Genomic DNA, 25,459 nt, shown 5'->3' on the forward strand with positions numbered 1-25,459 from the left:
GAGTTCTTCAGGTGGAGGGGCTATACAGTGAGGTGCTGGAGTTGTACCAACACAGGTGTTACCTCATGCAGAGTTAGAGCATTTTCCCCTACCCTAGTGTAAGGGGTTGACGGTGGTGTTCCACATGCAGCTGTTTTCCAAACATCAAAAATCCCTTGATCTTTCTGCTTCCTTAATACTCCTGCTCTTTCATAGCTATGACTACTCTTTAAAGCCAACTTTTTGATAACTAGGAATCAGTTAAGAACAGTTTACTAGATGCCCACAGTGGAAGAAGGCGGTGTGCTGAGAAGAGAAGTGAAGACAGTGGTTTATCAATTTTTCCTTTTTTATTATTAAGGATGCCCAGGGACCCAAGGAGAAATTATGGCCAGTAGAGATAAGGGCAATAAGGAGTTTAGGGGCAGGGTGGGAAGAAACCTGACACTGGTATTGGGCCACTGGCTGATGGAAATGGTAGAATTATCAATTAGAAAAAGGCATAAGTATTCAATAACTATCTAGTCTGTATTTGGGTGGGGGGAAAAAGATGCACTCATTATGTAGTGAACTTTTTCCATTCTACTTGTATAGCTGGAGGATGTTAAATAAATAAGTCTTGAAGCACAGGTGAATAAGTTCCAGAAAACTAGAAAAAAGGCTACTAGTATTGTGCCAATTTTCAAAAAAAAAAAAAAAAAAAAACTAGAATGATATAAAATTAAGGTGACATTTGAAACTGGCTGATGGGTCTCTATAAATAGGGAATCATCATCAACCAGGGCTGTTTCTAATGGGGTCACACAGGGATATATTTAACATTTTGTTTTTGTCTAGGTCATTGATCGTTTGTAGATTACACAAAAAATGGAGTAACAAGTCACTGATTCGGAGCAACTGGATTGCTTGGTAACTGGGTACAAATGTATGCATCTGGAAATAAAGAATATGCAATGGGACACTTCTAGGAAGCAGTCATCCTGAGAAACAGGTGGTGGGGCATGGTGGATAAACATAAGCTCCCACTGTGATGCTGTGGCCAAAAGAGCGAATGTGCTCCCGGGATCCATACACCGGAAATCTCAAGCAGGAATACAGAGGTTATGTTACGTCTATATTTGGGAGTGCTGCTGAAATACTGGGTTCAGTTCTGGTGCTCACATTTGAAGGATGTTAGTAGTTCTCCTAACTCTTCTCACAATCCTCCCAATTTAAGGATTAAAGTAATTGCCGAATAGGCTCAAGGAGCTCACTCTATTTAGATTAAACAAAGGTTAAGGGGTGATTTCAAGTACTTACACAGGGAACAAATATTTAATAATAGGCTCTGCAGTCTAGCAGAGAAGGGTATAACATGGTTGGCAGTTGAAGCTAGACAAATTCAGGCTGATAAGGTGCAAGTTGAATGGTAATTTACCACAGGTCATGATGGATTCTCCACCACTCACTTTTTAATCAAGATTGGATTTTTTTCCCCCTAAAAGCTCTGCTCTAGGAATTTTGGGGCCATTCTTTGGCCTATGTAATACAGGTCAGATGAGATGATCACAATGCTCCCTTCTGGCCTGGGAATCTGTGAGAACTGTGGCTCCTACCACATGCTGTAATATTGGCCATACTAAAAGTATCTGGACACATGTTATAACCATGAGTCATCTACTTTTTTTTTTTAACTGAAAAATTCCCCTGTATAAGGCAATTCCCCTGTATGGGCATCACTTGGTGCCTTTGAAGATCCCACCCCCAGCTATATTCTAATCCAAAATTTCACTTAAAAGCAAAGAGCTCCATTTACCACTGTCTTTGGATGAAGAGTCAGAAGCAAGAAAGCACTAAGGCTCCATGACCACAAAGTGATTTGGCAGATAAAAATCCTTTATTTGTAGATTTAGGATAAGGATAATATGAAGTTAGCTAGTAATCCTACTGAAGCTGCTTAAGTTAATGTCTAGGACTATTCATAAAGGAGAGCAGATAATTTAATCTAAACTCATATCTTCCTCTTCATCTTTCTTTTCCTTTGATTCTCCCTCCTTTTGGTCTGACTTGACATTGTTTTGCATTGCTTTAGCAAATGCTTCTACATCTGAAAAGTAAAGAAACATTAGTTAGGTTAGCTTTGCACCAAGAACAAGATTCATAATCATAAATTAGACAAGTTAAAATACAGGTCATTTAGCAGAGGAAACGGTTGAAAGTTTGCTTGTATGTTTAGGTTTAACATGCAGATACATTTGACAATCAATGGAACTTTACATATACACACACACTGGTCATAACAGATTTACCATACCAAGATTTCCAGGCTTATAGAGCTGATAACAGGCCCTCCCACTGTCAGAGGCACCAAGAATTACTGGTAACTTGATTTACTGCAGTAGTGCCTTCAATTAAATATTCCCCACTAGAAAAGCATTAGCAGCTGACTGACTGCAACAGGAAAAATATTTCTAAGGGTACGTCTATACTACCTGGCGGATCGGCGGGTAGTGTTCGATGTATCGGGGATCGATTTATTGCGTCTCATCTGGACACGATAAATGGATCCCTGAATCGATGCCCGTACTCCACCTCGGCAGGAGGAGTAAGCGTAGTCAACGGGGGAGCCGTGGCAGTCGACTCGCCGCCGTGAGGACGGCCAGGTAAGTTGAACTAAGATCGCATAGCTGAAGTTGTGTATCTTAGTTCAAACCCCCCCGCTAGTGTAGCCCAGGCCTAAGTCCTAAATGTCACTGCAAGCTCTGCTGCATAAGTCTAGCACAGCCTTTTCTAGAGTGCTCTCTCAGACTTTGGCATCTCAGTCAAGAAAGCAGCCTCGAAGCAACTTAGGCATCAATACTGTGCAATCTTAGATTAATAGAAGCCATCATCTCAGAAGAGACTGAACAAACACACAACATTTAGACTGTGTTATGAACAGGAGTTTAGTGATTTTATTTACTAAGTAAATTTTTCAAAAGAGCCCAAAAGCTCTTAATCCCCTTGACGTTCAATGAGTTTAGGCACTTGAATGATTTTTGAAAACATTACCCAGCATCTGTTCCCATGACAGATCCAGACCCTGCATTCAGTCATTTACAGGGCAACAATTATGTAAATCCATGTTCTTTCAAGAGAAAAAAATACTTACCACCTTTATTTGCTGCTTCTACTGCCTCAGCTGGTAAGCCAAACTGACTCATTAGTGGGCCGAGTTGTCCTGAAGCTAAAGCAGCACTGAACATGCTCAATGCCTGTGAAATAGAGTCAAACACCACAAATAAAACTTTGATTTTGTTTCTGCAATACCGAGTGGCTACTTCGAGTAAATTATTCTTCACCTTGGTTTTGACATGGAAATGGTTCTCTACGCAATAGACTATGCTGACCACTCCAGATCTATTGAGAGCAGGTCTCACTTAAATAAAGGAACACCTACTGTGGAGCAGGCTTTAAAACGTCACTCCTCCGGCCCCTGGTTCTTGGTGTACTGTACTCTCTAAGGCAGGGGTGGGCAAACTTTTTGGCCCAAGGGCCACATCACGGTTGCGCAACTATATGGAGGGCCGGGTAGGGAAGGCTGTGCCTCCCCAAACAGCCTGGTCCCCACCCCCTATCTGCCCCCTCCCACTTCCCGCCCCCTGACTGCCCCCCTCAGAACCTCCAACCCCCCCTGCTCTTTGTCCCCTGACCGCCCCCTTCCAGGACCCCTGCCCCCTATCCAATCCCCCTACTCCCTGTCTCCTGACTGCCCCGACCCCTATCCACACCCCCGCTCCCTGACAGCCCTCCCCAGACTCCCACCCTCTGCTCCTTGTCCCTGACCACCCCCTCCTGGGACCCCCTACCCCTAGCTGCCCTCCCCCCGAGATCCCACCCCCTTATCCAACCCCCCCTGCTCCCTGTCTCCTGACTGCCCTCCTGACCCCTATCCACATCCCCGCCCCAACCCCCACTCCCAATCCTCCCTGTTCCCTATCCCCTGACAGCCCCTCCAGAATCTCTACCCCATCCAACCTCCCCTTCCTCCCTGACTGCCCCCCAAAACCCCCGCTCCCTTACCAGCAGCAGGAGCTTGCAGTCGCGACACATGGCCAGAGCCAGCTGCGCTCCCCCACACTGTCCAGCGGGAGCGGCAGGCCAGAGCACGGCCCGCGCGGCTGCAAGGGAGGGGGGACAGCGGGGGCCAGGGACTAGGCTCCCCAGCCGGGCGCTCTGGGGCCGGGCAGGACGGGCCCGCAGGCCGTAGTTTGCCCATATCTGTGCTGAGGCCTGGTCTGCACACACATGGTGTTAAACCACAGAATATGTGCACTGACTCAATTTAAACAGTGCAAACTAAACTGCTCTAAATCAGGTTTAAATGATATCAAACTGTACCCACACGGGTTTGTAGCAATTTTTACACAGATTTGTTAAACTTGTGCAACTTTCGTCTTCATACATGCCCAAAGAGGAAGCGTGCAGTAAGAAAATCTCTCTTCCCTGACAACTTAAACTTCAAGTGACTGGACATCTGCTAGCTTTAAGGAGGTTGCCTACCAGCTCTCCTATGAAGGGAGGTCCTGAGATTGCAGTCATGAATACTGTTCTTTCTGAGAGATTTCATTACAAAGAGAAGGAGGAAGCCCAGATCAAGGAAGAGAGGGGTCTTTAGACCATATGTGGGACTATGCCACTGCCATGGAAAAGTGAGCTCTTTGCATTTACTGAGAGTCCATCAATGGGGGAAAGCACAGAGACAAATAGGCTTTGGGCACATGTGTAGCTATTTTATGCACACAAAAAATATATAGTATGTCTAAAGAGAGATTTGATTCTAACTAACACTTCCATAAAAACCAACAGATGCCCAGTATTTGTTAGCTGCATGAAGCACAGGGAACTGAAATAGTTTCTTAGGGCTGGTCTACACTGAAAAGATAGCTGGGTTGACCTGTCGCTATGGGCTGTGAAAAACCCACATCCTTGAGTACCACAGTTAAACTGGCCTAATCCCCCAGTGTAGCCAGTGCTAGGTCAATGGAAGAATGTGTCATTGTGACATCTACCTGCTGAAACTGGGGAGATGTCAGAGTGTTCTGAATCTCTTCTGCTGTCTGCGGCAGTGACTCCCCAGATGGAAGATAAGGCAGCAACCGCTCTTGAACTTCAGCATTTGCCAGAATGGGAGCCATGATCTCAGGAGTCAGCACACTGGCCAAGTCAACTAGGACAGAACACAGCTTTGTTAGACTAAACACAAAGCAAACTGGTTTACTTTAACTAGAGCCGCTAGTGCTTGGCGTGAATACGGAGCGGTGACCCTCCACTGATTTCAGGGCACTCACAAGTACATCATTTATCCAAAGTAGGTTAGGGTTCCAAACCAATTTGAAATAATACAGGACAGTAAAATAGCTTTAAGGCACATATGGTATCCAACAGCTGTCTGGTCAGAGTACTGTTACCTTGCTGTCCTCCTGCTCCAGCTGGCACATTCATAGTAGCTAAAATGTTCTGAAGGTCACTCAACTGAATGGGTTGAGTTGGGCTTGTTGCTGTGCTGGTTCCATTGCCCGAACTTGGTGCAGGGCTGGGACTAGTTGCAGATGCAGATGCAGCCGCAGGAGCAGATGGGGCTGGCGTTACACGTGTAGAGGAAGTAGTGGAAGATGGGGTTACAGCAGCTGATTGGCTGCGAGAACTAGAAGTGTAATTAATATAATTAACTTACTGCAGAAGCAGTTACTTCGCACTTTTATAAGCAGCTTCCAACCAACTTTGGCACCCCTGTGTGCATATATAACCCGCATTTTAAGAGGCAAGAAAGTGTCTTGATTCCCACTGTTCTCTTCTATTTACTAGACCAGTGGTTTTCAAACTGCGGGTCACGACCCAGTATTGGGTTGCAGAATGTAAGGCACTGGATCGTGGCAGGTCTAGTCAGCGCCGCCAACTGGGCCATTAAAAGTCCTGTTGGCAGTGCTGCCCAGCAAAGGCAGGCTAGCCCCTACCTGTTCTCACACCGCACTGCGCCCCACAAGCAGCGGCGAGCAGCAGGCCCAGCTCCTAGGCGGGGGGGAGGGGAGCGCCACAGGGCTCCGTGCACTGGCCCCGCCCGGAGCACTAGCTCCACACTCCCATTGGCCAGTTCCCGAGAGCCATGCAGAGCCGCTTGCACGCCTCTGCCTAGGAGCCGGACCTGCTGCTGGCCACTTCTGGGGCACAGTGCGGTCCGCGGTGTCAGGACAGGCAGGAAGCCTGCCTTAGCAACCCCATCTGCGCTGCTGACCGGGAGCCGCCCGAGGTAAGCCTGTGCCTCGGCCTCATGCCCCAGCCCTGAGGCTCCCCCGCCCAAACCCAGAGCTCCTTCCTGCACTCAAACCCCTCATCCCCGGCCCCAGCCCAGAGCCCTGACTCTCTCCCACACCCCAACCCACTGCCCCAGCCCCGAATCCCTCCCATACCCCAAACCCCTCATCCCCAGCTCCACTGAGTCGTGTGCATCAACAATTTTCTTCAACTGGGTCAAGAGGAAAAAAAAAAAAGTTTGAAAACCACAACACTAGACCCCAGTTCAGTGGAGCAATCACACTAAGAAGAACTACACAAATGGGTGTCTGTAGATCTTACCTTGATGATGAGCTGCTGGTTGGGGGTCCCCCACTTCCCAATAAGCTGGCCAGGCCAGGCCCTGTCAGTGCACCAAGCCCACCTTCCATAAATGATGGAAAGACATCGGTTTAGAAACTATTTTATGTTCATTCCCTTTATAAAGATAAAGCTATTCAGGTTTGACTCAACTGCACTTACAGGCAACATTCTTTTTGCTGTCTTTATGAAAATGCAGGTATTTTTCATTTTCTAATTTTAAACCCCATTAGAATAATCCCTGTCCAAAACTGCTCAACTCCTAGCTATATCAAAGGATGAAGTGGCCTTGGTTTGTATAATACAAACAAAAGCCTCTCGCACAGCAAAACCCTTTCATCCAAGAAAATGGGTGTGTGTCCCCTATAGCCCTGCATTCCCTTCAGTTTCAACTCTAATGCAGGCATGCAGCACTAGACAGACAGCTCTGTGGTCAAACACTCTACAGGCAGAGCAAAATCAAGTAGGATGGTCCACTGCTTCCAGCAGAAAACACAGCAAGGCATTAATGCATGGCAAAAGGCCAAGAAAATGATGAGGTAAGTGTCTTGTACACAAGAATTTACGATCAAAGGATCCTCCACCCTGTTACTAGTCACAGCTTCTCTAAACTGGCAACAGGAACAATCTATGCAGAAGTAGAGGGTGGTTTAAAAGAGCTTTCAGTGATTTCTCCTTGTGATTCTTCTCCTGAACCACGTGATGGCCACTTGCTCCATTTAGTACATATTCCCCCTGCAGCTGCTTCTTATTCCAGGTCTAACTGCTGTATGCCTGTCCATATGACCATCTGCATTCTGTTGTCCAGTCTTTTGGAAACTATCTGCAAACCCAGAGGGCAGAATTAGAGTGCCCCATTAGCATGTGCATGATGGACTGAAACTACAGGGGGAGAACATAGGAGAGGGAATGAGCAAGTAACCAGCCACTTGTGTCTCTATTCTTCTGTCCCCTCTTTTCTGCAGAGTTCCCCTAGCGGTAGTGGATCATGCCACCCCCCATAGCACATTACCTCCACTGCTCCCTGATCATACCACTTCCACAGTAGGAGCAGAAGAGCTAAACTACAAGGCTAGTATCACTTTTTACTATACTGCAGCAGTCTCTGCTGGGAAGCTCATGTTTGAGCAGCAGTAAAAGCACCCCCCCGCCCCGCTTCAGGATCTGAGACAGATGCCATCCAAGGTCTGTCACTCCCAATACTAGCAAGGGCCCACAACCAGTGCAGTGCATGATCAAAACCCACAGAGGGAAGCACCTTGTTTCACTGAGCAGTAAGTTAACTGGTACACCCAGGCCAGGACACCAAGGCAATGTGCACCTTGAATAAGCTGAAGATGCCCTATGGCTAAATAAAAAAAGCCAGTGCAATACATATCACTGTCAAGTTTTTGAGGAGGAGAAGAAGAAATTTGGAATCTCAGAAATCAACCACTGCCCTCAAAAGAAAGAAGACTAACTTCTTAGGAGGGAGTTAGAGGAGAGCAGTCTTCCACTCATTAGCCATCCTCCTGCTCCTTCAATCCTAGAATATAGCTCAATGCAAAACTAACACCACTAAATTTGTGGAGAAAAACCTACACACGACCAACATATGCCAAGTTTAACTACTGATCACTCCATTTGCTACATTTCTTTTTTCCAGTTTTGTTTCCCCATCTATTTATTATTTTGTCTTTGAAAAAGGGACTGCCTTCTTACATGAAGAAAATGTCATTCAAATCAATAAGAAAATAAGTCAGTCAATGTAAGGTAAGTTTTAACCCAGGAGGAAAAACACCCTTATGGCATAAAGATATGAAAGTATTTTACCAAGTCCTCCTAAGCCCGTTGGTCCGATCAGCTGCATGAGCTGGTTATGGCTCATATTTCCAAGAAGGCTTTGCAAGCCACCCTCACCTAAAAACAAAAACATTCTGAAATACAACATTCATATTTTTCATAACATTCTGGCTCAAGCAGCAGGAGATTAATTGACATATGCTGCAAGGAGAAACTGTTTCAAGTATTTACTATTTTAAAATGCTAAAATGCTTAAAAAAAAAAAAAACCACACAACACGCTTAGCTTTAGAAAAAGGGAGGACTCCAGAAAACTTAACAGATACAACCAAGAGGAGTTTCTTCTTGCAGACTCATTTTTCAGCCTGCTCCTTCCTATTATAGCAAAATAAATTGTGTTGCTAAGAGTGTCTCTGCATTTCTAGTATAAGCCTTCTCCCCAGGTCACCCTCCAAAATCAGCAGGGATTTGGTTCCTAGAAAACTGCAAAGTGTGTAAAAAAAACCTCTCAAACTAAGGAGAAGAGAAGAGAATAGACTATACCTCCTAATGCTGAGAGCTCATGGCCTCCACTTCCACTCCCACCCAAAGCACCAGGTATTGGAGGATTGTTGAGATACTCATTCACTTTACGGCAGTGCTCCTCATCTTTATCAGTCTTCGGTTCCTGTAAGAGAGTTGTTCTTAAGCCTCCAAGCATCTTCAAAACAGATTAGACCCCCGTCTAGCCCCTCCTTGAGTATTCCTCACACATGTCTTGAAACAAAGGAGTTCTAAATGTTATCGTTTACTTGTCACAAACCTGCATCCAGAAGAAAAGTCGCTTTGATCCTGCCTTGAACTTCAGCACATACACACGACCAGTAGTACACTGAGGTACCCTCTTAAATTCACAGTCATCAGGAAAGATAATCAAGTCCTGGAAAAGAGAGAGGTGGATTTAAAAAAAAAAATAATAATAATAAACTTGGATACTTCTTTGCCTACTCCTCACACAAACCTCTCTCTAGGCCGTCTTCCACGTTGCCCCTTACACCAAATGTGTACTTCCAAAGCCCATTTGTAAAGCCACTACCTGTCTTATTCAAATCTCTTCTTAAAGACACTTTCACTGAGGTTCACAATACAGAGTACAAAAGAGCCATTACAAAACTCTTAAGATTGAAATAATGAAGTTATACTCACATCTTCAACATTGCCAGAAGTCCTGTCCTTCCAGCAAAAATGAATGAGGGAATCATCAGTTTGCTGGATGTAAACAAGGCCTTTTCGTTTATCTGGCGTTACAGTACTGCCTTTTAGAGACATCTTTCCTGCCCGAAATTCCACCAAATATTTGCTGGATGAGCCGCGGGAGCCTGGCACCAGGCTTGGAAACAATGCACCTGAAGACATCCTGAAAAGAAACAATGGACTAGAAAATATGACTATATAAATATCCCATTGTTTCTCTCTGCTACTAGATTTCATTAGAACCTCAACCAAGAACTAACTCCACCAGAAAAAGTTGTCCACTGTTTCTAGAATTTGCAATGCACTGCCGAAGAGCTGACATATTAACAAATCCCTAGCAATTATATGGAAGAGGCTCTAACCTTCCCAACTCCATTACTCTCATGGCACTGATCCATTAAGATATTCAAAATGAAAATGACTTCTTCCTGAAACTCATTCTTTGATCCTAAGAAACATGACACAGGCCAGACCAATTCTGTATGATTCAGAGTACTACTGTAATTGACCCTCTCTTTCAAATATTTCTAAAACACTTATCACTATAGTATCCAAGGTAATAATTTGCACAATAACTTCCATGGCAAAAAGCCTTCACAACTATACATCTGGTGTCAAAATAGCCGGATATATCGTGCAGCGCATTCCACAAGTGCTACATTGCTTGATGCAGCCTACAAAACTACTCAGAAAAACATGTAGAGAAGTTAAAAGATTAGACTGTGATAAACCCACAGGAAGACCTTGTCACACTGGCAAGCAGACAACTTTGCATTTGCTTCTGAGAAGCAGGTGCCATTATTTGAACCAGTCATTCCACTGCTTGTCCCAAGTTTAAGTGCAGTTAGCGTTTGCCCAGAAGTTTGCATAGAACTTTACATCTTCAAAGTACTTTAAAAATTCTCATCTCATCCACAAGCTAAGAAACCATCTTCATTTTACAGAGGTACATATACACAAAAAAAGAGGTCGGTGACTGCCCTCAGGTTGAATATTGAAGTAATCAGTAGAAGCAGGAACAGAAAACAGGAATCCCAACTCCCTCTCAGATGCACGAGAAGCCAAGCTGCCTGCTATACACTGCATATGCATTCAGGAAATAGGGCCGCGATCTTGAGCTATGTTTACTCAGGAGGCAGTGCCTATGTAGGACAGCTTTGGAAAGAAATTTGATGTCATTCACTCCACGTGAATCACGTGACAACATGCCTGAAGTCTGCTCAAGTCTCCAGACTGCCTGACACAGCACCACCCCAATTCATCTCAAGTGCTAGTGCTTGAACTTCATGACGACGACTTTGGGTATGTCTACACTACAGGATTAATCCGAATTTAGATAATTCGAATTTGGGAAACAGGTTGTATAAATTCGATTGTGCGCGGCCACACTAAGCACCTTAATTCGGTTTTAAACCACATTAATTCGGTGGTGTGCGGCCACACTACCCCATTAACTTAAACACAGTAATTCGGTGGTGTGCGTCCACACTAACCCTAATTCGAATTAACAAAATCGATTTAGGCTCTACTCCGTTCGTCGAGGTGGAGTACAGAAATCGATTTAAAGGGCCCTTTAATTCGAATTAACTGGCTCTGTAGTGTGGACGGGTGAAGGGTTAATTCGGATTAAGGCAGCTAAATCCGAATTAAAGTCCTAGTGTAGACCAGGCCTTAGGGAAGATCGTGTTAGCTAGTGGACAGAAGCCTGGGCTGGGACTCAGGAGATCTGGCCCTATTTCCAGCTCCGCCACTGGCCTGACAGGCGACCCTGGGTAAGTCCCTTCATCTCCCGGGGCCTCAGTTTCCGGGCCTGTAAGACAGGGCTGATGCTGACCTGCTCCGCACGGCACTTCCGGAGCTACTGCTGCCGTGAGCCCGGTGCTAGCAGGAGCGCTACTTTCAATCACGTAAGGGCACAAGGGCTACAGCTAACTCGCGCGACTACGAAGTCGGGCGGCTGGACGCGCCAATGGCATCCAGCGCCACCGCATCGGCCCCTGCGCGAAGCCCAGTCAGCGACAGCGAGCGGCTGAGTCACTCCCGAGGGGCCACAGGCCTGCGCTCGCTGGGCGGCCCGCAGGGCGTCCCCGGGGCAGCGCGGCGGCCCGACCTGCGCCCGCGGGGTGGGCGGGCAGCAGCAGGGCCTGACTCCCAGCTGCGGGAGGGAGCCGGGGTTACAGCTCAGCCGAGGGAAACGCGCCAGGCCCGGCAGCCCGGGGGCGCCTCGCACGGACCAGAGCGCTGCACCCGCCCAACGGCCTTTCCTCGCGGCGGCCCGGTCCCGTCCCCGGCTCTCTAGCCCGAGCCACCCCCTAGCGCGCGGTTTATGCCCAGCCGAGTCCCCGCACTTACCTGCCGCCTTCCCTCAGTCACCTCACAGGTAGCTCTTCCGGCTCCGAGTCCCCAGAGGAAACCTATCGGCTCCGCCCTCCTCCCCGCCAGCCATTGGCGCCGGCTTTCTCCGACGGGCTCTGATGCCCTTCCCATTGGCCGGCTCGTATGTCACTCAACGCCAGCCGGACCGACATGCACCGCGCCGGCCTCGCAGGGTTCGGTGGAGAGCGAGCTCCCCCGCCTGCTCTGGCTATTGTGCTGTGTCATGACGGCCGAACCACCCACAAGCGATGGGGGGAGGTCTTTGCGACCAACGGGACTGTGGAGCAGCTCATCTGTCCCTGCGGGGGGGGCGGAGCACATCAGCACCTAATATGGAACGGATACTTGTGGAGCGGCCTATTCACAGCGGGGTTTGGGGGCGCGGCCCCTAGTGACACCAATGGAACAGCCTGGAGCGGTCTATCGATCCTAAGGCGTGCGAGGAGCAGCCCCTACTGGCACCGACTGGAACTGAGTGTGGAGTGGTTCATCTGCCCCTGGGGTGAGGGGGGGAAGAACAGCTCCTACTAGCACCCAATAGAAGTGTCTGTGGAGCGGCCCACTCACCCCTGCGGGGTTGGCGGAGCCCCTCAATGGAACTGCTTGGAGCAGCCCATCCATCCGGGGTGCAGGGCAGAGCAGCCCCTGGTGCCTGTGGAGTGGCCCATCTGCCCTGGGGGACATGTGGAGCAGCTTGTGCCAGGCCGTCCTGCAGTGCCCAGCTCCCCTGGAGGCCAGGCCGCCGGGCGAGAGCGAGGGTCACCCCACTGGGACCCACCATGGGACGCTGCTGCCTTCACCGCCAGACCTGGAGCCTCACCCCCAGGGGGCAAGTCCCTCCCCAGGGGCAGTGGGTGCAGAGCCCAGCCACCAGCTGCCCCGGGGAGGAGCAGGCCCATTGCCATGCACTGCCAAGGCTGGGATACGAGAGGCTCGTGGCGCGCTAGTTCCTACCCAGGATCGCCCGCAAGGAGGGCAGATGCTCTGGGCCCGACGGATGCTCCGCCACGAGCAATGGAGTGCTCCAGCATAGCGTGAGCATGCTCAGGCCCAGCACAACGGGCCCCCAGGCATCAACCAAGTGCCTTGACGTGGTGGCCTAGCCCAAGGACTACTTAGATTCTAAACGCTTTGGGCCTAGCACGCTGAGGCCTTGGGGCCTGGAGGCATTATCACACTACAACCACTACCTACCGAGCAACGTTTATTAAAAGAAAACACACCGGCACTTTGGACCAAGTCCCATGTCTTCCTCCATCCCTTTGGTTTATCTTTGTGTCCATTAGAAGTAGGGATGCTGGGTTTTTTGACACAAAGGAACATTTTATGCAGAAACTGCATCACTTGCGAACAGAACACAGTCCTTCTACATTACTCCTGCAGACCCTGCCCAACATGGACTTGTGGCAAGGGAAGACATTACAGTGCAGGCAGTTCTGGGAGCTGTAGTCAACACTGTTAATGGAGCAAGAGAACACACAATAAACTAGGCAATATTTGTTCCAGTGCAGAAAAGCAGAAGTCTGAGGAAGGGTGTGAAGAATCTCACCCAATGGGACTGAGCAATCTGATTCCTGTTTTACTCCACCTCAAGGCTAAGTGCAGTTAAGCATTCTGACCAAAACAAAGCATGAGCTCCAGCTATCACGATTAAGCAGCATTTTTTTTAAAGTACTATATAAATACCTAGAGACACAAGGTGGGTGAGGATGTTTTTATATAATACCTCATCTATTGATCTCCTTTCCATTTCCTTCACTGGATCTTCCCATGCTCCCCAAGTATTTAAATGCTTATCCTCTCCTTCAGGGCATTTCTCCATAAAAAGGCACTTCGGCTTCATGAAATTCTGACCCTCCGTTTAAAAACAATTGAGCCAAACTGATTGAGAGGAGAGTTTAAACAAAACAATATGAATACAAATTGAGAGTTTTAAGAATATTTTGGTTCTGGACGTAGGGGACCTGTAACAATATGAAATCACAAAGCAGGGTCATACATTTTTTTAAAAAACGAGTCCTGGTTAAGAGACATGAAAGCAGCAATAAAGTAAGTGGAAAGGGAGAAAGTGATTGCAGTTTCATGATTGCTAACTTATAGTCATTGTTCCCAATTGATAAGGGAAGCTAAAGATATTGAAATCTATGGGCAATAGATGTAAGAATAGTAAGGAATTTTCTTACTAGTTCAGGAATAAGAAAAACATAGCATAGTATAGATCTGTTACTAGACAGGGACAGTAAAATTGTCAGTTATGATATACAAAAGGCAGAAGTGTAAAATATTTCTGTTCTGTATTTGGAAAGAAGCTAGATGTTTGCATGCAGTTTATAGTGATTAAATGCTTTCTACTCCAAAGTAGTTTGGGGGATGTTAATCAGTCCTGCAGATAAACATTTAAACAATAGTTGTTACTGCTAATATTTTGCCAATATTTTTAAAAGGGTAAACAGGACTACTTGCTTACTTATAGACCTGTTAACCTGACAGATCCCAGGCAAAAAAACACAAAAAGGCTGATCCAGGACAGTTTTTAAAGGGTAGCAGTATAATTAGTGACATTCTTCATTGTTTTATTTAACATAGGTCTCATCAAACTTTATTTTTTATGAGAGGATACATTTGCTTTATAAAGGCAATTGTGACATATTAGACTTCTGTAAAACATTTGATTTAGTCACTGGCATGTCATTTAGATTAAAAGTTAGCATAAAAAAAAATCAATGTAGCACATTAGTGGATTTTAAAACCAGAGCAACCTTAAAGTAATTGTAAATGGGCAGTCAGCACTCAGGGAGGGAGACAGGGGTTTCTAGTGGACTCCTGCAGTGATCTGTTCTTGGTTCAGCTTGTGAGAGCTACCATTTCTCCTGTCAAAGAATCCACTTAACCCAGCTGAGAACTCAGTGAACAATACAAGGTAGCATGGGTTTGTGAAGTGTCTATGTGATACAAACAGTAGCTGTAATCAAGAGAAGAATGCAGACTTGAATCAAAGATGATGCAGTTGGAAACTCTTCCAGTGGGACAGTGCAGTTCCCTGCCCAGAGAAGTTCTCTGCTACCTCCTAGGCTGAGACATAGTCAATCTTACCCCCAGACAGATTTCAGGCATATCCTCAGCATATAAAACTATAGAAGAAAACAAGCAATTTACTAGGCAATAATTCTTGAGACAATGTCACACTGCAAGTCAATTGCTTGCACTAAATCAAGATTTTTTTTTGCTGACAGGAAAACATTTCAGACTCCTAAAAAAAATATTTAATACCAAACATTGCATGTCTTCTTCAAAATGACCTTTATTCAGATTTACAGTTTAACATTTATGTCCACAAATCTGTACAGACTTCTCTGAAAAGCTAAATATGATTGATTGTTATAGATGGGTACTGACTGTTATTAAATATTATAAAAATAAATCCATTTCACTAAATCATTTTTATTATTTGATATTTTCATGCAACATGGATAAGGCAAACACAGTGTGTAAATATTTAATCAATAGGAATACAGCAATTGAGTAAGGCAAAAGAAAAGCAGCTTCATAAAAGTATAATCAAAGTGGACTGGAATTCTGGGTATAAGCAAGTTTTAATTTTTTCATGCTACAAAACATACCAAAAATGAATTTTCTATGATAGAACCATTTAGATTTACATAAATTTAAATATTGCTTTATTATACAATTGACCCAAACTACAGGTGTGTTTTCAGAGAGGCAAAGTTACAGTATATTATCAAATTATGTAGTGTTTAGTCCACACACTAAACAAACATGTTTATTTGTAACATTAAGATACATTGAGTACAGTGAACATGAGAGATAAGGACTACATTTATGAGGAAATACATCAGGCATATGTACTGTACAGATGGTTACAAATACAAACCATTTTATCACAGACTATTAGTATGTAAAAATTAGTGATCCGAAGTCTTTTATAACCATTTTAGGATTTAGGAAAAATCCTTGAAAAGTAAAACAAAACAACTCCCCCACCCCAAGATTGCAAAGTGTTGAGGCAGAAGAAAATATACCTCACAGCCTTCACCTTTTAATTTATTGAGAATTTTAAACTGTGTTCCAATGGGACACCATTGCTAATAATTTCTGTGGTTTTTCTATTTAATTTGGAGTATAATTCCCCTCCCTATATAATCTGGGCCCCAGGAATTACAGGGGTCCAATATCCCAAACAGTTGTCACAAATCTACAGTATGGTGTATCCTCAAAATGACCAACCTAGATGATATGCAGTGGCTATAAACTTAGAGTTTCACTTGTGTTGGAAAGTAGCATTTTATCAAAAGATTAATTTACCTTTTATTAAGAGTTCAATACTGTCCCCTCCACTTAGTGTTTGGGTTTTTTAAAACATGTAATGGTAGGACTTCCATTGTGGGGAACAACATTCAAAACATATCTGACAGACCCACATCCTTTTTTAGGGGGTTGGGGAAAGGAATCCTGTTTGAGTTTAAAAAAAAAATAAAAAAAAAATGTTTAAATAACTAAATTTGTTCTTTCAGATCATTTCTTCCTACAGTAGTTTTCAGTATATTTGTGATACCTACATTTTTGACATCTATGTTTTTACTAGCAACAGCCTGATGTCAAAGAATTGAGTCCACTGCATGTTCAAGCAGAAGAAAAGCTGTGTTTGTAGGGATGAAAATTCTAGTTCAAATCGTATGTCTCCAATAAGTATCAAGGTAGATACAAAGGAAAATGATCAGCCAAGATAATATGTAAACTTTTCCTCCCCACAAAAATAGTTGCTCTATTGAGAAAGTCACACTTCAAACATCTTTTACACCATGTATAGGCCTGAAGTGTGTTTAGCATCTATTGTGGTTTCCTTTAAAAAAAAAAAAAAAAAAAATCTATGTAGATGTATGAACACATACCAACATACAGTTATTTTACATACAGTCAGTGTTTAATCAAGTTATAAAAGTGACATTCTTTTAAAAAGGTGCAAAGTTTAGTTAATGTGTTTTAAGAAGTAAAACTACATAGGTGAGTTTTTCATTTAAAGAGCCATTAATATTTTTCACTGAGACACAAATAATCAAAATGTAACATTAGGGATCAGATGGCTAGTGAAATGAACGCTAACCATCAGTAGTGAGGAAGTGTTTTGTAAATACTTTGGATACAGCCTTAATAAGCCAACAAAACAGACAAAGATGGAATTCACTTGGGATTTTTAGGAAAATTAACATGCCATGGGGGGGGAAAAGTAGAAGTTGTTGGACTTTGATTTAAAATTAGGAAAAATGCCAAAGTAACAGATCTATGCAATGTAGGTAATAGTAATGGGTGACATTTTTCTGGAGTTTATTCTATAAAGACTGATACAATGCAGTTTGGATTAAGTGTGCCTCTATAGCCTTTTTCAAATAAAAAACTGATTTTTGCATAATGGAAATATTTTTAGACCTACTGAACTTAAGCTGTGATTCAGAATTAAAAGATTTCCCACCTGTACATCTTATTTATAAATAGGATTTTTAAAAATCAATCATATTACTATAGCATTTTTTCATTCTGGTGACTTTCTATTTATATGCATGTGTATTAAAGCAGCACTGTTAACAATGAACAAACTTAAGTATTTAGCTTAAACAAGTTTTATTCATGAAACATTACAAAAATGGCTTAAAACTTGAATCCCTTCACTGACAGCTGAGTACAGTGCTCCTTATGTTAACATCTACTTGCAAGAAAATTGAAGGGGCTTAAAGTATGTGAAATATTAATTTTAGGTTTAATTTTACAAAAAAGCTGATCGGAAGTAGTTTAAGTTGTCCATATGCATTAGTTATGCCTTATAAAAATTGGAATTGCCAATGTACTTAAATCAGGAGTGAATATTTTTTTCTCTAGCACACCAATATAAACAATATCATCAAGACTAGCCTGCATGTCCAAGAGACTTCAAGGTCAACAAAGTTGATTGCTGACAACAGGATACAGTGATATGAATTTATTTGAGAGTTGTGCCTTAATTGCCTTGAACCTTCACAGCTTACCTTCTTCACTGGAAAAATGAACAAAATGTAACAAATATCAAATATCTCCCATCTTTGGGTGCCTAATTTCACATAAAAGAAATAAGTTTCTCTTGGATTTTGTTTATTTTTCATTTTTCTTCTAGCTGGTAAATGCACTTCAAAACCTAGTCTGTGGATGACATCACAAGTACACATCCTCAAATGCATTTGGAAATCAGACTGATTCTTTCATGAATACTCAAAGAAATGCTGGTGTTTAATATCAGCAATCTCTGAATGACTGTAAACTTATCAGCAACATAGCCAGTTTCTATTGGTTACTAAATTGAGAGCTTTCATAAAAGAATGAGCAACTATTAAAATTGGTTTAATTTCTAAACCTAATTGTTTAAGCCCCCTCCCATTGTCAGAAATGTACCACTTTGACAATTAACTCCATACATTTATAGATACCGTCAACTGATTTGTAGTGCAAATCATTCCAACATTTCAATGCCAACAAAAATAAATCTATTTTCTGACTGCAAGTGGTTACAGAGATTATACCTAATACCAGTTTTAAAATAACTTTAGTTACGCCACTTAGCTTTAAATGGATTGGGGTTTTGTTTTTTGGGTTTTTTTTTAAAACATACAACCAGATGTTACCAGTAATGCTTCAGAACATGCACAGAAAACAAAATAAAACTAAAAACAAATAAGACCATCTGTGGATATATACTGAGTGCTTCCAAAGAAAAGTCAGTCTAGAAGCATAAACAGTGCCTAAGCTGCTTAAAGTAGTGCTGGAGTCCCAAGCCTCCTAGTGGTAGCAAGCAATATCCAATATCTTTATCTTACGCTGGAACCACAACTTCTATGTTTCTACAAATCTCTCTGAAGCTTTCTGTATATTAAGAGTAACATTTTACTTTAGAAAAGCAGATGTTTGTTAATAAACCCTTCCCATCCCCCAACACACAAGGTTTTATGTAATTGTTATCATAGGTATATAGTTTAAGTAATGCTCACAGTGCCCAAAGACAGAGACAATTCAGAGTAGCAGTTTTTCAAACTGTAGTAAGCCTAACATTCTGTGTTGTGTTTTTTTTCCAAGCCTTTGAATTACTGAATTGTACTGAGATAGACCCGGAGCTCCAATCTCTTCAGCTCTGCTTACCATTTGAAAACGTCACATACTTCTCTTCACAGGGAATGCTGACTCTGCACGATTTGATCATGTTTGTACCGTACTAATTTACCATTGTTCCAAGTTCTGGATAGTTAGATTCTTTAATGCTGTACTAAGTGAAGTAACAAGGATATCACTGCTATTTTTTCTCAGTTATATAATTAAAAGGGTGCTGTAAACTCTATTGGCTACAGCATACCTTTGGATGAGAAAAAAAGACAACTGACGTCCCTTTTAAAACTTAGTGAAAACATGATGATTTCAGATGAAAGCTTTATGGAAAGAATGTAACAGCATTTAAATATTTGGCCATCAAAATTAGTGACAAATCCTTGATTGGTGAATGATACAATTTTCATTAAAATTTACTTTAGAAAAGCTGTTTTTTGCTATTAACAAAACCAGAATAACTGGCATAGATTGAAATTTAACAACTAGATGTCCAGATGAGATGGAGTGATGGGTTCAGAGATTTCAATATATATCTGGACAGTCTGAGAAATTTCTATCAAAGTATCCGCCTGAATATAACCAGTCTGACGTTCCAGTGTATGGGTTATTGCCTTGATGAAACCATCTGTGGAAAGCAAATGAAGTGGGTAAGGAAACATGTATTAAAGGGAAAACAATTTTTTGCTTCTTTTACAAACAAGTGTAAAAAGGCACCTGAATTTCTCAATCTAACCTATTCTTTCCCATTAGATATTTGACAGGGGGAAGGGAAGAAATCTAGTTCTTAAGTTATGTTTATCAAAGACTTTTCTCCATCCTTGTTTATATACCCCTTTCTTCTTGACCTTAGAGTCCTGGTTTTATCATTCCTGTCCCAGTTCATCAAAGGGAAAAATCTAAACATCAACATTCTTTATATTTTAAAATTGCCAACTCAGTTTTTGGCATAAAATATTCTTCCTCTTTTAAGAGTTTCCACACACAGGAAAAACAGTTCTGTTCTGTATTGCTGCATTTTGTACAGCATATCAGTAGAAGCTCAAGTTTAAGCTGTTCTGTGTATTAATTGGTAGCAATAGTTGAAATCAATTGTATGTTCTCTAGAACAGTGGTTCGCAACCTGTGGTGTGCAGAGCCCGGGGGGTCCGCAGACTATGTCTAAGGGGTCCACCAAAGGTTGTCGTTACCATAGAACAGTGGTTTTCAACCTCTGGTCCAAGATTTCCGAAGGGGTCCTGTAGTGGGGCGGCTGCCCCACTCCATGAGAAGAAGGGCTGGAACAGGCCAGAGAGGTTGTGCAGACCAGCAGCCAATCAGCAAAGGCCTGTGGAGAGCCAATCAGGGCCCTATATAAAGGCTGCCTAGCAAAGGAGAGGGCAGTCTCTCCCTGACTAGCAAGGGAGGAGGACTGGCTCCTGAGGCAAGGAGGTAACACCTTGGACAGAGTAGTACTGGGCAGGCTCGGGGGAGCAGAGGAGAACTCCGGCCCATTACCTGCCAGGCTGTGGCCCCTGACTAGAAGGGCCGAGAAGGTGCAAGGGGCCCAAGGGGAAGCGGCCCAGGGAAAATAGTCGGACAAGAGGGGAGAGAGGGAGGGCAGAGAGGCTGTTGCTAGAGGGTCCCTGGGTTGGGACCCAGAGTAGCGAGTGGGCCTGGGTCCCCCCGCTCCCTCCTTGCACTGCACCTGGCCACAGAGTAGTGTGGCCGAGACAGACTGCAACTTGCCCTGAGGTGAGGGGCTAGACTTTGGGGTTGTGGTTGGCCACTGAGGCAGGTGCAAGTCGAAAGACTGTCGTTTCCCCCTCTCCCCCAGAAGGGGGTGAGAATGGAGTAGTGGGCGCTGCCGGAGGGCAGTGTCCTAAAGCGACCACCACCGAGTGGGGAGCAAGGCGGTTCCCAGATCAGCAGAGCAGACAATGGGCGAGACACCACATGCAAAGGGCGCTCCACAGCTGAGCGGAGCTAATTCCCGGAGCAACCAACAGGAGGTGCCAGTAGTGGTGAGTCCTGACCCGGTTACAGGTCCCCACTGCCATTTGAAATTTTTTAGGGGTCTGCAAATGAACAGAGGTTGAAAACCACTGCTCTAGAAGAGATTTTCAAAGGTATGAATGGGAATTAGACACCATTTCCCACTGAGTTTCAATGGGAGTTGGGTGCTTAACTGCTCTTTCTACCTTTGAGAATCTCCTCCTGTTGCTTCAGAATTTAATTTTATCTGCTTACTACAAAAAAACAAAAAAAACAAAAAAAAAAAAGTGCAAGAATAGCCTGGTTTCTTTTTCCGGTGTGCCTGTAAGGCAAGATTGTGAATCAGACCAATATAACAACACATACACTGTATTTCAAGATGCCTCTATTTTTTGTTGTAATTTTTGACAAGTGTTTTATTACTGAACAAGAACAAGGTGGTGCTGCACTACCCAATAGTTAGGTAAATCATTTTCCAATCTAAAAAATAATACCTTTCCACAACTAAGACTTGATTGTGGGTTAACAGTAGGAAAAGTAAATACCACCCAAATCTTTCAGTGCGTATGCCTGTTACTACACTGAAACATGCCTAAATAGTAATAATCATAATCCAAACGTTCCTTTTCTTCCTTACACAGATGTATTCTTAACCTTCATTATCAGTTTCTTTTCTGTGGCCATATAAAATCTTGATTTTTTTTCAGTTAAAGATTTTTCCAGTGATTTTTGTTTAATATTTAAAATGTAACTGAAGTGTTTCTGTATTACAAGGACATTAACAGAGTGAATTCATGAGTGGGAGCCAGGAGATCTCCATTCTGTTCCCAAGGATGCCACAGAGTCACCGTGTGACCTTCAGCAGGTTACTTCACCTCTCTGAGCCCTACTTACCCCACCTTTGTAAAGAACTTTAAAGTTACCTAGGGCTGAAAACTGCTTTAGCATTTTAAAGTACTGTATTAGTATTTTTTGGCATTTGGTTATTTTAGGAGATAACCATTTGGGTTACATGTTCTTTACAGCAATTTGTTTCCCAGTAACAATCTGCACCATTGGGTGATATGTGTTGGACACCATTTGGTTGGCCCCGTCTATCCTTGGGATAGCCGCTTTTTTTTGGTGCTGGCAGTACTACACAGGGAAATATCCACTGAACTCCACCTTCCACAAGAATCTCCCTCTCTTAAAACAACTCCTTTGGGATAGTCCCAAGGTTTTATTCATCCTGTAGTAAAAAGGCCAACCCCAGTAGGCAAAAGACTTTGGTACTCCCGTGGTGTTCTTGTGACAAGTTTCAGCCTCAACTTATTTACAGCAGTATGGGTACTTTGGGATGAAATAATCTACAATTTTGACTTCATGTTGCATTTTTCAAATGTTCTTTCCCCACAAGGGCTTTAAGTGACACTATAAATTGTTCTGTAGTGCAAAGAGGAATCAAACAGTAAAAACCAAACCATTCGCTAACCTTAACTACATGCCCAACTTTCTTCCCCTCCTCTAATAATTACCTTGTCCTCCATTCCACTTCATCTTTTGCACGTTCTTTACGAGCGGCTCTTTGTTTCTCTTCTAGTCTCTCTTTTTCTTTGCTAGCCAGGTCTAACAAACATTTAAATAGGAACTGGTTACATTGCAAAATAAAGACAAAAAGAACAAAACATGGGAAAGGCTGGAGAGAAATAAAATTGAATTCACTTTAAGCACAGGAAAGCATTTGTTGTACACATTCTCTTTAAGCCAAAACAGTCACCTCTGACCACTTCTAGGCAGCAGCACACCAGAGGAGTGGATGATCCAAACAAACATACTGGGAATCCTAAACTTGGTATTTCATTTGTCAGAAACACTGTACTGGATGGGGTAAGGACTCAAACTGGATACAGCCAGAAGCAGGACAGGATGCATTCTTGTTATTCCACCCTACATATTTTTCCAAGCAAACTCCAGAGCAACAGAGAATCTTTCTGACCAGTTTCCCAGTATGTGCTTCCAACTGTGCTGTAACACAGGATATCTGTATTCAGAATCTACCTTGGCCTCTTACACTGCCAGACTCTGCTGGCAAGAACAGTCATGTACACTGTTCTGGAGGGAGTAACATTCATGATCGTTCACACTGTGGTGATAAAAACAAAGTTACCCTGGAAATACAATTATCGCCCAGAATTAAGAGGTGGGTAAAAACCCTTAGGACAGCCACCTCACCCCAAACCAGTTCTCTTCCGTATTCCCTATGGGCAGGGGAGTGGAGGGGTGTAAAGAGAAAGAATTAACAAATACCAAATCTCTAGCAAATACACATACCCAGCTCTCCATTTTCCATGCCTCTGATATCTGGACGTAGACGACAATCAGTGGGAGCTAAAACTGCTTCCATGCCTGTTTCCAGCTCATTGAGACTCACAGCAAAACTGGTGAAATTGTACATCTTAAAACAGAATAAAGATAATACATATATAGTAACGTTTTTTGTTGTTTTTTTTTTAAATCACAGTAAGTGACATTTGATTCCCTTTCCTGGGCTGTCACAATGCGATTTTCAAAAGCACTTATCATTGAACCAAATCTGCTCTCACTGACTGTAGTAAGAGCAGGGTTGGCTAATGGTGAGCACTTTTGAAATTACCACCTTTAATTGTGCTGTGGACTCAGGCAAATAAAAACATCGTACTGCAGTGATCGAAGAGTCCTTGCTACAGAGGATCAAGAAAGCTTGTTGCTCATAGGTTCTCGGATTCTGAGCTGTCTCAAGGTTATCGTTTTTATAATTTATTGAAAAGGACACACAAAACAGACACACTCTCTAAAAGAAACTTGCCTATTTTTCCCTCATATCAAAGGATGATTTTCTGGGCGTTTTTCAAATCTACCTATAAGTAGGGCCCTACCAAATTCACGGCCATGAAAAACATGTCACAGGCCATGAAATCTGGTCTTTTGTATGCTTTTACCCTATACTACAGGATTTCATGGGGGAGACCAGCGTTTCTCAAATTGGGAGTCCTGGCCCAAAAGGGAATTGCAGAGAGGGTCACAATTATTTTAGGGGGGCCATGGTATTGCCACCCTTACTTCTGCGCTGCCTTCAGAGCTGGGTGGCCAGAGTGGCGGCTGTTGGCCGGGCGCCCAGCTCTGAAGGCAGCACCCCGCCAGCAGCAGCGCAGAAGTAAGGGTGGCAATACCATGCCATGCCACCCCTACTTCAGCGCTGCTGCCCTCAGATCTAGGCGGCCAGAGAGTGGCGGCTGCTGCTGACTGAGGGCCCAGCTTTGCAGGCAGCAGCGCAAAAGTAAGAACAACAGTACCGCAACCCTCCCTACTAACCTTGCAACCCCCATCCCCACAATTCCTTTTTGAGTCAGGATTCCTACAATTACAACACCGTGAAATTTTAGGTTTAAATAGGTGAAATCATGAAACTTAAGATTTTTAAAATCCTATGACTGTGAAATTAACCATAATGGACAGTGAATTGGGTGGGGCCCTACCTATAAGAATACCATGTACCTAAGATGAATTACCCTTGTCCATTACGATAACGTTCTTGGAAAAGCCACCATGACCAGAGAGTTCTAATTTATTGAACTAGTCACCTGTGATGAGTTTGGTGGTCTAGAATTTATCCTCCAAAGCAGCTTACTGCCTGGTATGACTTGCACAGTCTCTTGGATCTCTGGCATATCATCGGCCTCATCATTCCCAGCATCTTCGCTCTGAAACAAAAACACAATAATTGATAGTGGAATAGAGAGAAATTACATACAACTCTTCTGCCTAGCATTCTCTGGAGAGGACATTAAAAATTCTATCAAATTCAAGACCTTCCATTATCTCACCCCACCTGTATCTCTGCTCTCCTTTCCTCCTCCTCCTCCTCCTCCTCATTTATGCTCTTCTTCATCCTCCATACTGCCCCTTCATCTCCTCCTACTCTCAACTTCATGCCTTCTTCCACGCTACCTACTATGCTTGGAACAGCACCTATTTTCTATCTAGCAAAAGCACCTTCTGTGATCAGCATTCATGTCTTCCAGAAATCTTTTCTTTCTTGTTTACTTCACCCTCCCTTTTCTCGACCCATATCCTATTTTTCCTGTCTTCGATTATTAGCTCTTCTGCTGTGGTAATGCATCCATACCTATATCCACACTACACACCACTTTTGGCAACACGTAAGGTATGTGTAGCTACAGGCCACAGTGAAAAGCAAGCTGCCTTCACTATGGCGTGTAGCTACATGCATCAGTGAAAGGCGCTAGTATGGGGGTGGGGGGCAAGGAGGCAGCAGAGAAAAGCTTCAGCAGCTACCAACTTCCAGAACCTTTTGCTGCAGCGAGGAAAACTCTGGCAGCAGGGAG

The 25,459-nt window shown here is 43.6% G+C and overlaps 2 protein-coding genes across 2 annotated transcripts in view; both read right to left on the reverse strand.

Moving 5' to 3' along the window:
* Window positions 1–1,833: 1,833 nt before the first annotated feature.
* ADRM1 (adhesion regulating molecule 1) lies at window positions 1,834–12,027 on the reverse strand. Its single transcript, XM_024199019.3, has 10 exons — window positions 11,958–12,027; window positions 9,558–9,768; window positions 9,175–9,291; window positions 8,916–9,039; window positions 8,404–8,490; window positions 6,574–6,655; window positions 5,409–5,644; window positions 5,010–5,167; window positions 3,110–3,212; window positions 1,834–2,065 (listed from the first exon to the last, which is right to left on the reverse strand). The coding sequence occupies exons 2-10, from the start codon at window positions 9,765–9,767 to the stop codon at window positions 1,959–1,961; spliced, it is 1,224 nt and encodes a 407-aa protein (XP_024054787.1). The 5' UTR covers window position 9,768; window positions 11,958–12,027; the 3' UTR covers window positions 1,834–1,958.
* A 1,646-nt stretch (window positions 12,028–13,673) lies between these two features.
* Window positions 13,674–25,459, reverse strand: part of OSBPL2 (oxysterol binding protein like 2) — a 56,687-nt gene continuing 44,901 nt past the window's right edge. The window contains exons 15-18 of the mRNA XM_026652680.2: window positions 24,695–24,814; window positions 23,406–23,529; window positions 22,610–22,700; window positions 13,674–19,749 (exon numbers count right to left, since the gene is read on the reverse strand). Coding sequence (XP_026508465.1) covers window positions 19,647–19,749; window positions 22,610–22,700; window positions 23,406–23,529; window positions 24,695–24,814 — 438 coding nt within the window. The 3' untranslated portion in view covers window positions 13,674–19,646. The remainder of the gene's footprint in view (window positions 19,750–22,609; window positions 22,701–23,405; window positions 23,530–24,694; window positions 24,815–25,459) is intronic.

This window comes from Terrapene carolina, unplaced genomic scaffold, assembly GCF_002925995.2.
Source record: "Terrapene carolina triunguis isolate 2854851 unplaced genomic scaffold, T_m_triunguis-2.0 Scaffold130, whole genome shotgun sequence".
NCBI classification, from domain to species: Eukaryota; Metazoa; Chordata; order Testudines; family Emydidae; genus Terrapene; species Terrapene triunguis.

Coding starts and splice junctions, on each gene's coding strand:
- ADRM1 (XM_024199019.3), bottom strand. CDS start 9,767: ATGTCTTCAGGTGCATTGTTTCCAAGCCTGGTGCCAGGCTCCCGCGGC. Junction 9,040..9,174: donor GACTTTTCTTCTGGATGCAG/GTTTGTGACAAG, acceptor ACTCTCTTACAG/GAACCGAAGACTGATAAAGA. Junction 3,213..5,009: donor CATCTCCCCAGTTTCAGCAG/GTAGATGTCACA, acceptor TCTATTTCACAG/GCATTGAGCATGTTCAGTGC.